The sequence below is a fragment of the Battus philenor genome, unplaced genomic scaffold (assembly GCF_028537555.1).
Source record: "Battus philenor isolate CCGP_79_NKW_IND1 unplaced genomic scaffold, ilBatPhil1.0.hap1 SCAF_6, whole genome shotgun sequence".
Taxonomy (NCBI): Eukaryota; Metazoa; Arthropoda; class Insecta; order Lepidoptera; family Papilionidae; genus Battus; species Battus philenor.
The window spans coordinates 2,893,651-2,907,990 of NW_027181726.1; the positions used below are offsets into that span (position 1 = coordinate 2,893,651).

At 34.7% G+C, this 14,340-nt stretch overlaps 2 protein-coding genes across 2 annotated transcripts; both read right to left on the reverse strand.

The window, feature by feature from the left end:
* Positions 1 to 1,065: 1,065 nt before the first annotated feature.
* On the reverse strand, positions 1,066 to 7,153 carry LOC137930315 (uncharacterized). Its single transcript, XM_068773546.1, has 3 exons — positions 4,813 to 7,153; positions 4,313 to 4,416; positions 1,066 to 2,532 (listed from the first exon to the last, which is right to left on the reverse strand). The coding sequence occupies exons 1-3, from the start codon at positions 7,151 to 7,153 to the stop codon at positions 1,066 to 1,068; spliced, it is 3,912 nt and encodes a 1,303-aa protein (XP_068629647.1).
* Positions 7,154 to 7,836: 683 nt separating this feature from the next.
* Positions 7,837 to 13,864, reverse strand: LOC137930584 (solute carrier family 25 member 35-like). Its single transcript, XM_068773879.1, has 5 exons — positions 13,788 to 13,864; positions 11,963 to 12,205; positions 10,502 to 10,828; positions 8,752 to 8,894; positions 7,837 to 8,144 (listed from the first exon to the last, which is right to left on the reverse strand). Exons 2-5 carry the CDS (start codon positions 12,199 to 12,201, stop codon positions 7,924 to 7,926), a joined length of 930 nt encoding a protein of 309 aa, XP_068629980.1. The 5' UTR covers positions 12,202 to 12,205; positions 13,788 to 13,864; the 3' UTR covers positions 7,837 to 7,923.
* Positions 13,865 to 14,340: the final 476 nt, after the last annotated feature.

Consider the following 14,340-nt stretch of genomic DNA (forward strand, 5'->3'; position numbering starts at 1 on the left):
AGTGTTCATTTTTAATTATATGCTTATTATAGCCAGCCAGTGCAATAAAAATAAGAAAAATGTGTTAAATATTATTTTTCGGTTTATTTAATATTTGTTAATTAATCTTTTTTAAAATTCTACGGATTTATATTGGTTATAGGTTAGTTTTAGATTTAAAATGAATTAGGTCAATATGTATAAGTTTTGGTATGGCGTTAGTGTTTTAACCAGATACATAACAGATGTGCAATGTATTGGTATAAAAAGATTATTTTGTACTTCACAGTGAGTGCCAGTGAAACATTTTTTTTTTCATTTACCAGTTTGTCGAAAATAGATTCCATAACTGTTCAAGTCTTGATAAAATTGGTTTATGAAAATAGTAGTTTTTCATAGCGACTCCATTTTCCTTTTGCCTACTACCACACTCATGATAAGCTTCAGCACCTACTTCCTAGTAGCCAGTACCGCTCAGTTGGAAATCCATGTATTAAAAGATTTTTACGGACTTACAGTGAAGTTTAGTTTTGTTCGTTCAAAGACTTCGTGTAGGACACCGCTATTTAAACTTCGCATGACTTTGGGAACCCATTAGTTAATTTTGTAAAACAATTATTCCGTATCGCACAGCCATGCAAGTTTACCTCACACACGAGTGTTCCATTTCAGTTACGATAGAGAATCTTTTTAATCCCTAAAATTCTCTACTCCTAGAAGCTTATTTCTTAGCCAAGATTATCCAATTTCTAAACATCATGAATTCCTTTGAAATATCTTTGCTCTCTAGTTCAATATGAAATGTATGAAAACCATTCAGAGCGATTAAATTTATGAACGAACACTATCTTTTCAAACAGCCTTTATTTCAGAAGAAACTTACTTATACGAATACACAGAACAGAGCGAAGTTTTGCTGATACTTGAACTCTGTGTACTATTTACAAAAACCGACTGGGACCAGTAACTTTTATATATACAATTCTTTTTATTCTATTTAACCACGCAATAGATTTCATTTAGTAAAGCAATTATTTCATTCTCAATTAAAATAAAGATATTCTATCTAATAAAAAACATAATGACTTATGTGCCTGATGTCGTATTACTATCATTAACAATCGACTTAATTAATCTAATTTTATCAAATTTTCTTGACGGAGCATAAGTGGAAAAGTTTTTTCTTACGGTATTGGAAGCTCTGTTAGCTTTCGTTGGTAGTTTAAGTTCTATTACGTCGTCGTAAATTTGTTGCATAATCTCACTGTACTTGTCGGTTTTATATGGTTCCGCGTTATATCTGACGCCTTCTTGGTGGAATGGTTTATTCTCAACGCGGTCTACAGAAACACTCATTATAAGAGGATTCTTCGCCTTAGAAGTACCAAATCCAACTTTATTTGCTTTTTCTTTCCCTGGCTTTACTGCTGGCGGAGGTGCATTCTTTGGTGTACTCTTGTCTTTAGTTTTAGCTGCTGCTGCTTTTTTATCACCACCGCCATTTGTTTTTGCAGGTGGTTTTTCTATTTTAGCCTTTCTAGAATCTCCTGTTGCTGCACTTGATACTGTTTTAGATTTAACACTTTTTGGTGATTTTCTGTTCGAGTACCATGCCCATTTACCATCTTTTTCAATGTAGCCATCAATTCCAATTTTCAAAGTTCTACCAGAATTATCAGTAAAAAATCCTTCTTCTGCTGAATAAAACATACCATCCGGACCTACGAAATTCATAGGCACCCATCTGTTATCAGGCCCAATGTAACCATCTTTATTAATCTCCATCCAGATATGACTAGGGTCCCAAAATCCGCCAAGATCACTGCACTCTTGTTTGCCATCGGGACCTTTAAAGAACCTGGGTACGGGATTACCAGATTTATCTAATAACTTTACTTTAAAATCTAAATAATTGTACTGGCACTCATTGTCCATTGGAACTGGGGGATGTTTCATTTTAGGATCCCAACGAGCCAATGGAGGCGTGAATTCAATAACCCATTCGTCGTTATCAGTATCACTACTAGATATATTTTCGTCCTCAGAACAGGAACAGGAATCTATAGGCGGAGTAATAGGTTTGACTGCATCGGTTTGGCACGGGCAATCCGGATTGTTCGGATCAGGTAGTGGCAATAAGCCGATGGCTTGATTGTAGGCCTTTAAACAGATTTCTTGACATTTGTTTCGGAACGTAGACTGAAGTAGACGACTCTTTCGCCTTGTTTCCCTTCTCTCTTTACGTTCCCTTTGTTTTTGCACTTTAATTTGCTCTTCTTCAGTTTTTCCAATTGTGTACATTAATGGAGGCTTCTCTTCATAGGGATATTGAAATGCCAGGCGTTCTTTCGAATATTTTTTAAATACTTCCATCTGCACCGTGTATTCGCCGTTATTTTTCTTCACCACCAACGTGGGCTTCATTTCCAGCTTCTTCTTTCGTTGCATTAATGCCCGTTTCTTTTTCGCTATGGTATCGATGCCTTCTCTCATAGCTCTGTAACGACGTACTAAAATTTTATTGACCGCACCAGGCCTCCATTTAGGACGTACCTGAAAAATATTAAAAATAATGACTACCATTTCTGTATTATTCTAAGTAATTCCAAATTATTATAGTTCATTATTTTTAAAGCATTTCTTCTAGGATGTAGGCTACTAATTGTTACAAAATATAACCTCAACTCTTAACTTTATTACATAGGTTCGAATCGTAAGGTTTGTAAAAAATAAAACACGTTTCGAAAATTTATTTTATACAAGAACTTTCAAGTTAAAATATAGTTTCTGCACACATGTTGCAAGCATTTCGTGATTCAGGAACCGGATTAACCCATGGCAACCTGTAAAATAAATACATTACAGTATGTAAATATAGAATAAAAATAATTTTATTACTTAATTTGACTATTTTATAGTTTCCAAATAACAATAAAAAAATAACAAAAAAAAATCATTACTTACCATAAAAATAAAAACACAATAGAGGTCCATAAAAAAAATTGATAATAAAAAGAACCTGGCAATCTTGTTTTATTGTTCTCTTCAAACTTTCTTCTAATTTAATACTTTTTAAAATAGATTTTTATAATAACAGATAGCAATAGGAGAATTTAAATGATCATATTCTATTTATATTTATCGATTGATTTAACAATGTGTAATAATGTGATAGTAACATAGTATGTTTATATTTCACCGGATTGAAAAGTCGCCAAGCTTCGGAAACTTTGGATAAGGCTTTCACTCACACTTAAAACTTATTACGTATTTCAATTGCAGGATATACGAGAATTCTGAACCTTATCTCAATCGGTTGTTATTTACATAGAGCGAAAGTTATTTCGGAAAGCATAATCGTTGTGAGTAAATATGGTTGAAGAAACAAATATGTAGCAACGCTTCACCTTCAAAATCATATTACTTTCATGATACATTTTAACAAGTTTTTATTTCTAATCAACAATATATTCACTTTCGTTATCATCAAACCTTTTGGCACATAGTATACAAAGTCTTCCAAGTACGAAATGATCTACCAAATGACAGTTAAATATCGACATGCGCAGAAACGACATTACTTTCCGGTCCTACTAATAAAGCTCACCCAAGCCGATAAGTTTGATCTGACAGTAATACTATTAGGTTTTGAATTATCAATGTCGCATCATCGGAATATATGTCACGGTCTACGAACTTTACGTTAATATCCTTAATTTGAGTAGCTTCTGCAATCCTGCTTAGACTCCCACAATTAGCGAGTAGTTGATGGCAACGTCGAAGTATCTAAATGTGTTTTCAAGGTTTTTATTCATCCGTGGCCCTACGCAACAATCGTTTTTACAGAATGATTGGTTATACGAGTAAAATCTTTAAAGGTGTGAATACACATTTACTCTTCAATCAATGTATGGTATACATTAACTTTCATTTCAATAATAATAATACTAATACTTATTAAAATTAATTATTGTTTACTACCTGTCTGACAGGACTTTGTACTGTCAGAAATTATTGGTCTGTCGCATTCCACTAGAATTGAAGAGAGAGAGAAATATGTTTTGAACTTTTTTGCTGGCAAATGAGTTATACATTCGTCCCTTTAAAGCTTTTACACAAATAATTAATCACTCTGTATAATATGTCATGTAGTCTGTGACGCCCGGTAGAGCGGGCTAGTGATCATTATTTAGTGAAAGATATTTTTGTTCAAATTTCGTTCCCAAAACAGTTGCAAACAAATATCAGTGTTTATGTTTTTGTAGCTTGATTTCTATTAGTTCATGTGTATGTGAAACATTGTACTCGATTGAACTATTATTAGGCGTTATACCTTCATGCCCGGTATATCATCGGCAGTCCAATTCCATCCCATATTCTTAGGCACAGGTGGATATGGGTACTTTTTTTCCGGTGGTTTCTCAACTTGCGGTGGAGCTGAAAAATAAAAAAGAATATTTTCAAAAATCAAATATTCGTCAACGGTCCAAAAATACTAAACTACGTCCGCAATACATTAATTTGGATAAAAATCATAATTTTAGTCAATCTTTAGTTATTATTTCTATTATATATATAACATATCGAAAAACTAGATTATTTTAATTAAGTTTTTTGTTAATCTAGATATCTAATTAAAGAAAAGTCAAGTCAACTTAGTTAATATTTATTCCTATGACCAGTTATTGCCGATATATATACATATCGGTCTTTTAAACAGTCCTTTTAGTTAAATTTTACTAGTAACTTCAATGTACTCTAAAAGTGTTGATTATTAACATTGTAGTCAATCTTTATAATTCTATTTCTAAAAATCGCTTAAATGATACTTACGTATTTTTTCTACCTTTGGAACTACCTTTTTCTCTTTTTCTTTTTGCTTCTTCTTTTCCTCTTTTTTTGGTTTTACTTTCATAGAGCTCACTTTTTGGGAGCTTCGTATTTTGTGTTCGGATTTGTCAGACTTCCTGTCTCCTAGTTTTCGATCAGAAACAGACTTAGTCGAACGCATTCTTCTTTCCGAAGATTTCGAGCCTTTTGCACTTTTCACGCTTATATTGTCCATAGGTTTCTGGGGCGCTTCATCGTCCGGCCACGGACTAGTTACTTTAATGTATTTCTTGTCGTACAGTTTGTTATAAACGGGACATGGATACGGTTTCGCGTATTCAGGCATATCCTTTAAATCGTCACCCATGCATTCGTACCCTCCACAAACAGCACAATAAGTTGTTTTTTTGGAGAACTTGAAAGTGCAAGTACAGTCACAATAACACGGATCTTCAACATCTGTTAAACATATTTTCTTCTCACTTTGGGCTCCTTGGACTATTAAATCTTTAACAGTTTCAACAACGTTGCAGGATTTCACACAACATGGGTTGTGAATGTCATCGAAGCAGATAACAACGTTGCTATCATCTGGACTCGGCAGTTGGCTTTCCTCCGGGTCCATTTTCGATTTGCGACTTGCCTGATCTTTCTTACTTGAACACGCGCTTTTAGAGCATGATGTCTTCTCTGATGCTTTTACACTAGGACATTCGGATGTACAATACTGGAACTTTGTGGTGCTATCTTCAGGTGACGATAACTCTTTGTCCTTGTCGTATTGTACAAAAAAATAATAGACGTTATAAACTTGAGTCGGGTCAGCATTTCCCCCAAACGGACAGCCTTTTTTCTTACAATAATCTTTGTCATTCTCACTTTCACTTTCGCCAGCAACGGCAGATTCATCACTACTTGATGTGTTACTTCTTTTTGGTGCTTTTCTTCTAATCAGGTTTTCCCTCATTTTTTGCAAGCAAGCGCATTGAGTGGAAAGTGCTTCTAAGGTACTAATTTTGTCAAATGGTCCCTCTTGCCTAAGAAATTGTTGTATTTTTTCAGCTAATGTGCACTCCTTGCTGCCACACGGTCCAGTGACATCATCTATTTTTATTATTTTATTATCTTCTTCGACCAAGTTTTCTATGTAAGCTCTAATTAGTCTGGCCACTTTGCAATCGTGACGACCACAGGTGCCTCTAATGTTAGCTATATCAAACGTTTCTATATTAGTAGTAGGGTCCTTTGGTTTTTCTCTAGGACCCGCACAAAGAGGACAAGGACCAGCTTGCACGTCTCTCTTAAATCTCTGTGCAAACTCGTCTTGTGGCCAATTAGTTTCTTTACAATAACAAAGCCTGTCAATGTCAGTTGCTTTTACTCTTGGTTTTATTGTGGGACGTGGTGTGAGCATCCTCATATTATCGTAACAGGATGTGATGATTTTTCTTACATATTCGATTATAAAATCGATGTCTGGACAGGTTTCCGGGGCTTTGTATATCGAATTAGGTGGTTTATCAGCGTTACCCATGCAACAGTAATCACCCTCGTTAAAGATGTTGTACTTGGGTAATGGTGCATTTTTGTAATCTGCGTAAACCATTGCGGTAGGACGTGGTTTATCTACAGTGTAATTGTTTTCGATTTTGTTACAATTTTCTTCGAATACTTCGTCAGTGGTCTTCATAGTGCACATATATGACGTTGTTTTTGAGTTCATACCGGTGTATAAAACCTTTTTAATCGTTGGGTCTTCGGATAGAGTACGGAAAGCTGCGACGACTTTATCTCCCAAGTATGAAAGCTTAATTTGTATTCCAAGCTTAGCTATTAATTTTGCTGTACCCTCTTCAAAGACGTTGTATTCCTCGTTCAATGTCACCGGCGGTGCTTCCTGACAGTTATAAAGCTTTTCTAAATACTTTAAGAAGATTGGGTCCCATGGTATTGATACGGAACCGATGTAAACGAGGTAGTCCTCTTTATTCCACAAAGATATTTCCAAAGGGAACTTTTGCATGTTCTGCGAGAGGACCTCAGCACAACTAGAGAAAAGGACGGACTGCCCAGACTGTATGACCGGTTCAGGAGGTGGCACATCCACTTGGCCTTTTTTCTTTTTTGCAGGTTTTGGTTTAGGTTTTTTTTTCTTCTTCCCAGGTGGTTCGGGCGGCAAAGGAAGTGGTTCAGGCATAACTATGTGCATTTGTTTAGGATCTTTTAATTCAAGCGAAAATATATCGGCGAAGTCACTCCTGATTACTAATGCCGTGGAGCTCGTTAAACTCTTAACACTTTCGACAACCACTTCGAAAATGAACATTGCGTTCGTTACAGACATTTTCCCTTTTTATTATTATTTTTGTCATTAAATTAGGGTTAAAAGGCCGTTTTTTTACAGATTTACGACTTACAATTTTGATACATTGAAATGACATAACATTTTATTTCTCGTTTCCTTTAATGGTGATTCATAAATATTTATTTTTTCAAACTTGTAACAAAAATTTGTAACGAAACTATTAACGATAACATAATATATTTACATTATAAATTTTCAAAACTTGTAACAAAAAAATGTTTCACCGACTTTTTTTGCATTGTAATATTTAGATATCTATAGGATTTATAAGATTTGACGCCATGTTTAAGACGACCTCCCGTATTGCTTGTTCGTTCATAAATTGAAACATATGTGTTACACAGAAATTTTTTAATGAACGTGCATAAATAATATATTTAAAATAGCACTTTCGAAAAGTACTGCGATTAGATTTATTCATTATAATTATTGACTTTTTTGAATGTACGTTTTTGAGTCTATGTACCAGATTCATAAATTTTGTATCAGTTTGAAAATAATTTTATTTAATCAAAAGCCATTATTAAACCTTCTATTTTATGATTCATTTATTTGGAAATAAAGGAATGCTTCAATATTAAGAGAATATGTCATTAGAGTAGTTCTTTATTAATTTAATTTTTTTTTACAATAAATAAATTGATATTAAACACTTATTGGTATATATCATAAAAATGATTTTAGTTTACCGTGCGGACAAAACATAACTCTGAATTATTTTCAGAATATAAACAGTAAATTACAATTTTTTATTTTTTTTCTTTCGGTTTTGTGTTTGTTTGTAGAAACGAATGTTCTATATCCTTCAATATATCCCAGAAGAGCAATGTGAGTACGGAGTGCGGCGCCTGTCTCATATATGCTGGACCTATTCCTTTGTAAAATGCAAACACTCCTTCAGTCTTGATGATCTTAAAGGCACAGTCCAGGAGTCCCGAATACAGCGTTCCCTTTCCGCCGGCGCCAACACCTGCGAAATATTTCTTGAGTTTAAAAATAAAAGAGAGGCCAAAACTATTTAACAAATAAAACTGCTTGTGTTTATAACGTATTCCGAAGTTACTACCGCAGTAATATTTTTATTTATTTTAGATGTTCTTCGTAACACATATACCACAAAACAGAACACATCAAGTTTAAATCCGACCCTCTCCAACACCGTTGAATATAAATGCTGAATGCTAATCGAGTAACTGTCCGAGTAGTTCCCCTATGGAGGTCTTTGCACTCAGCTACTTCATGAAGCGTCTGCCTAAGCGAACTAAGAGTGTAACTTCCCAATCCGTTGATTCAAAAGTGTAACTCGAGCAATAAAGATTCTCCGAAGCCGTGTTACCGCGCCGGGGAAAAAAGAGCATGTTGACGGCAGAATGACGCGACGCAACGGCCGATTCTACTCCTCATCTCGCCGCATATTTATGTAGTGGTATAGTGGTTTGGTAACATTGTAATGAATGACAACTTATAGTCGTGATAAGTCACCGAAAGTCGCTGGATATTGCGCAAGACCGGACTTCATGGCGATATAAGTAAGAAGCTTATGCCTTGCAAACTGCTCGCTTGCATGATGATTATACCTTGGTTATACAAGCGAGTTGTTATCAAGTCCAAAGGGGCGAGCATCAAAGTTTTCACGACCGCACTGACATTGCTCGCAACAAACGTCGACAGGTATCTAGACTGCTGGAACAAGTGATGTGCGTCCATCCATTCTTTTGTCCTGGAAAAACCATAAAAGCTTAAAATAACTATATTTTAATATTAAGTTGTCGTTTCAACCACTCACTATCACTCTGTTAGTCGAATATAATAAAACAGTTAAGAAAAGTACCAATATTTAGCCACTTCCGCACATGCAGTGGTAGTCGTGCAATGAAATGCACCGCCCGCCAGCCCGCTGATAAATGCGTATGTGGCAAACAATGCGAATCACACAACCGCCACCACCAAATTACTCAACACGTGTTTCACCCCTCCACGGGGCATCTTCAGGAGTTATGTTACACCGATTAGTGCCAAACTCAGAGTCTCGGACTGCATGTGCGGAAGTGGCTAAATATTGGTCCTTTTCTTGCCTGGGATGGACTTCCGCGAGGTAACGCCTGATTCCATTAAATAAAACAGTTCGCGAAATAACACAGTTTCAATCACCAAATTGATTTAATTATGTCAGTAAAGCTTACATTCGCAAAAAAATTCAAAATTATTTAAAAAAAACAGTGATAGAGACAGTATTAATAAAGGCAATAAAAATAAACAGCGCTCCTAGTTTTCGTCTTTAAATATTAAACAAATCGTCCATGGCACATAGTATACGTATGTACAATAAAATTCCACAGTCCATTTCAGGTCTATCACTGCAGAGATTTAAAAACAATATTATTATTATTATTTTTTTTTAAATATTTTTTTATCTAAGAATGCTCACTGAGAAAGCTAATTATTATAAAGCACTCTTTATAAAACTATATTTGTAAACGGTAACTGTTAGAGTACCTCGCCGGCCCTTATCAGAGAAACTACCTTCCGAGCCGGTAGTAGCCTGTAGGAATAACAATGCCGATATTTCACGTTGATCGACAAATCGAAAGTTCCTGTAATAATCTATTAGAAAAAAGAATATTTTTATTTTTATTACTCCTTATAAAGCAATATGCTCTACTATTTAGAAGATGTTTGGCTGTTAACCCTAAGACTTTTAAAGCATCGTCTGATATGAGATCACGAAGCGGAAGGACCCGAGAACTACAGGGTCCCTGAACTATAATAAAAAAAGCAATACTGAGGCTATTTCTTTGTCTTATATATACATTTAATATATATTTATATATATATATATATATATATATATATATATATATATATATATATATATATATATATATATATATATATATATATATAACGACACAGATAATTATGTTCTCTAACTGTAATTAAATTTATACTGTTTTCTGCATAATAACGTAAAACTAAATTCCTCCAAAATTCATTACATTAGAGCGCTTCCCAAAGCTTACCGAAAGTATTATTTTCTCATGAGATTATTTTTTATTATAATAACAACTTTATTAATATATCAGCTGCTGCGCAATCCACAAACAACCGACCCTGATTCAACAAAACCGTAATCATGAGTCGCCAATATCATAAACCCCTTAATTTCTTTTATTATTCTATCAAAGGCGGCCCCCCTAAAAACAATCCATAGCAATAATATAAGATGAAATAAATATTATAAATAATATAAGATGAAATAAATATTATCTTAGAACAATTAATAGATGAATTGAAGTAATTAAAACTTTACTTCATGAATATACTTACACCGAATACGTTGGTATTTGAGCAGCGGTACCAAACAAATTTCTCAACGACGCCACGAACCCTCCCCTCCAAAGTCCTCTCACTCCCGTTTTCCTATATACAGATATCAAGCCGGACAGCATGCCCTTAATCTCGTGCTGGGTACCGACTGCTATCTTCTTCGAGGCTTGCGCCTGCAGCTGGATTTTCATCAGCATCAGTGGACTCCCTAAGAAACCACCAGCCATGCCCGCCATCGAACCAAACAACAAGCTATTCGCTAATTTTGTATTGTGATGTTCATCTCTTAAAAAACCGAAATCGTCCGCAGTCTGATATATACCCAATCTGAAATGAGGTTATGTTTTAGTGCTAATGTATACACGCAATTTTTTTTATTAATACAACACTTAACCTTTACGGCTAGTAAACGTTGCAGGTATAAACCAAAATTGTAGTGATTATTGTAAAGAAAAACATAGAAAGCTACCGTCTCTCATACGAAAACATACGGAGTAGAGCGAAGCGGAAAATAAAGAGTAGGAAAACAGACCCCGTAATCATACGGGACAAACTCTAGAAAAAAGAAGTTCCGCTATGTTGAAACTCTGGTCATTTGCAAGCAAAACAATATTCAAAAGAATGCGTACAAAAATTTAAATCGCCTTTCTATCATTTAAGAAAAGCGGCTAGAAATTCCAACTCTATTTTTCCCGTTTCTCTACACCAATAGAGAGAGCGAGTATCTGTTCGAGTACTGGGGAAGGTCTATATCTATCTAGGTGATAGACATGTCAAGCGTTTGCCTTATTTATATCATCAGATACTTCGCACAGATTCACAGCGGCTTCCAAACGATAAATCATATACACAGAATATATTACTTATTTTCGAGGACTAATACAATACAGTCTAAATATTAAATGGTTGTATTTTATCAATAATATTTTTATAATCCACAGGTTATCTATTCATTGCTTTTCACCTACCGAGTTGGCCCGTACAGTTAAGTTATTTTGAGCCGGATCGAATTTTGATGCTTAGGAACAATAAAACTGTGAGAGTCTCAAAAGAAAAACGTTTTTGATTTGATTGCTACGTAAATTTTCAAAAGTAATATATTTGCTTTTTATATTACGGGAAAAATAATGCCGAATGTATTATGGTACCACTTGGACCGCTTTTTAAGGAAGAAAACATTGTGTCGTGAGTGTGGTGTGAAGTGTTTATCATATGTACTGTCTATGTACCAAAATTAGGAATGCAAGTAAGACCACGAAGTATAGAACACGCAGTGAACGGCGCTGTCGAATGGACAGCTCTTTAAACTGAGAACGGTTAGAAAAAATGTGGTCGCATTCATGTTTACATTTGAGAATGAACATAATATATGTGTTATCATTTTGCATATAAACCGTCATAAGTATGATTGAAAGATTTGAGTAAATTCTACAAAACTAAGTCAGAAGAAAAACATTATACCTTGCTCCATTTACAACCAATTGAAACCATAGCGCAGGCACTAGTCCCTTCTGTAGAGCTAAAATACCGTCATGTTTAGCGATAACGTACGCTGCGTGCGCTATGTTTTTATAAAGCACTTTGTGCTTCCCGCGTGCTTGCAGCTCGCCTTGCAGCTGCAACCGCACTTTCAAAACGTCGAACGGATTACTGAAAAAGCCGGCGCCAACGCCCGCGAGTCCCCCCACACAAAAGTCCATTTCGCTAAAAAAAAATAAGAAAACAGTTATTAAAAATTAAACCTACATATATTATCCGTTTAGGAATCAGTGTAAATTGTTACAGTTAAAGAAATTGAGACATAGCAAGGTACACTCTTGTTGAACTTCTTGCAACCAAAGCTTCAAGAGCTCAACGAGTAAATCTCCATGACTTGGTTCCAGCAGGACGGGGCCACTTGTCACAAATCTAACGCCAGCATTGAGATCGTAAAAGAAATGTTCCTTAGAAATGCTATATCAAAGAAGTAGGCCATCACCAAGACCAGATTTGTAGCCTTCTGACTTTTTAGAGGTATAACTCTTCGAAAACATTTGGTAAATTGAAACGAAACATTCGAAAAGGAACGGCGACGGTTCCAGCACTTTAAACTTGCAAATGCAATTTTGAAAACCCTCAGTTTCGTTAAGATTAATGTTTTCGAAGATCGATACACTTTTAAAAAATAAATAACATTTCTTCCTTCGTTTAGTAAAACACATATATTCGGCAAAGCACAGTATATAACACCCCCATCAGGGTTATTTTGTATCTCAAAAAGATACAAAGAAGCGATAATGATATTGAAATGTTTTATTTATGCATCTTCCTAAACAATTATTTGAATTGCTGTTATATTACTTTTGCATGAGGCCTATATTTGTTCCCAACAGTCGTCGTCGTTTGAGCCCATGGCCTCGCTCTTAGAGGCCTATATATTCCCCAAAGATATCTATGAGGGGATAATCGCCACACTTAGCAGGTGAATTGGCGATCGCAGTGTGGCATAATGGTACGCATAAGACGCTGCTGCCCATCTTCTGAACTGAAAACTTATTTGTGAGCAGTGACAATTCTATAGATAATTATATACACAAAGTGTGAATTGTATAAGGCAAGAATCAAACCCGCGACCCACAATCACAAGTCCCAGTCTTGTAGTACTGAGTTACCACTACTCTTTGCACTCCTAAACAGTAGTGCATAACAAAAACCGTCTTGTAGTATATGGACACTGAATCTTTAATATCAAAGAAGTCGTTTTAAGGCTTTAGTTGTTCGTTGATGGCTAGTGTAGCGTCGTCTCTTCACCAATAAGCAAGGTATGATTTTAAAATTGACTAGATAAGCGACCATATTCTGAAGAACTTAAATGATCAGGGCTTTTTAATCTAAAATGTTTTAACTTGTCAAGGGGCGTGGCTAAGTTTAGTGACAGTTGAACAGTGAGAAGCAGAGATGTACAATATCATATCTATAGATGGTTCCTGAATAACACTATATTATTAAGAGCGCCATATAATTTACGATAGGAATGATTTAGAAATCTTTTAAATATCATATTAGGGGCACCGGAAAGTAAGAAAGAAAGCGACATGCTTTCTTAATTTAAATTCATATGACTATATTTTTAACAATTTTTTATTTGTCATCAACGATATGTTCTCCTTTATTACCTTTTGCTATCTAGTATACAAATTTTCAATGCCGGAGCAGTAAAAATAAATATCATGTATCTACGGCGTCTGTTAATCATTATTTTTGCTATACTTAAAAAGACTGATCAATTAAAAAAATTAAATCATACCATTATATAAAATTTTCGAAAGCCACTGATAGTTCATTTTGATCATCTCGTGGCATCAATCACACTTAATTGCATGAACTCTACGGAAAAATGTAAAAAAATACTTAAAATTTATAAAAAAATCGTAATAATCAGAAATGTCAAGTCAAATGATAGAAGTCACAGAATCGAGTTGTGAATGCGGAATACGCAAATAAGTATTTAATACCTTAAGTATTGACGTTTCTGTGACATAAAACACAATAAAAAAAGAATTACGCGCTATTTTTTTAAGTGTTGCCAACATTACATGGTACATTTTTTAATATAGGAGACTAAAAAAAGTAAAGTACATTGTTTAATATAAAGCGAATGTTTTAAACTCGTAACATTGCATTATGAATTTTCGTCTGTCGATTACAGAAGAGTTATGTAAAAATAATAACACGTGTAGTCTCTCACTGTTCAATTTGAGCAAATACAAAACCAAGACACCAATGTGTATAATGGTATACGAGATAACAATTTTTTAAATAACACAAACCGTGCTGTGATACGCGGCCATTCAAATGTA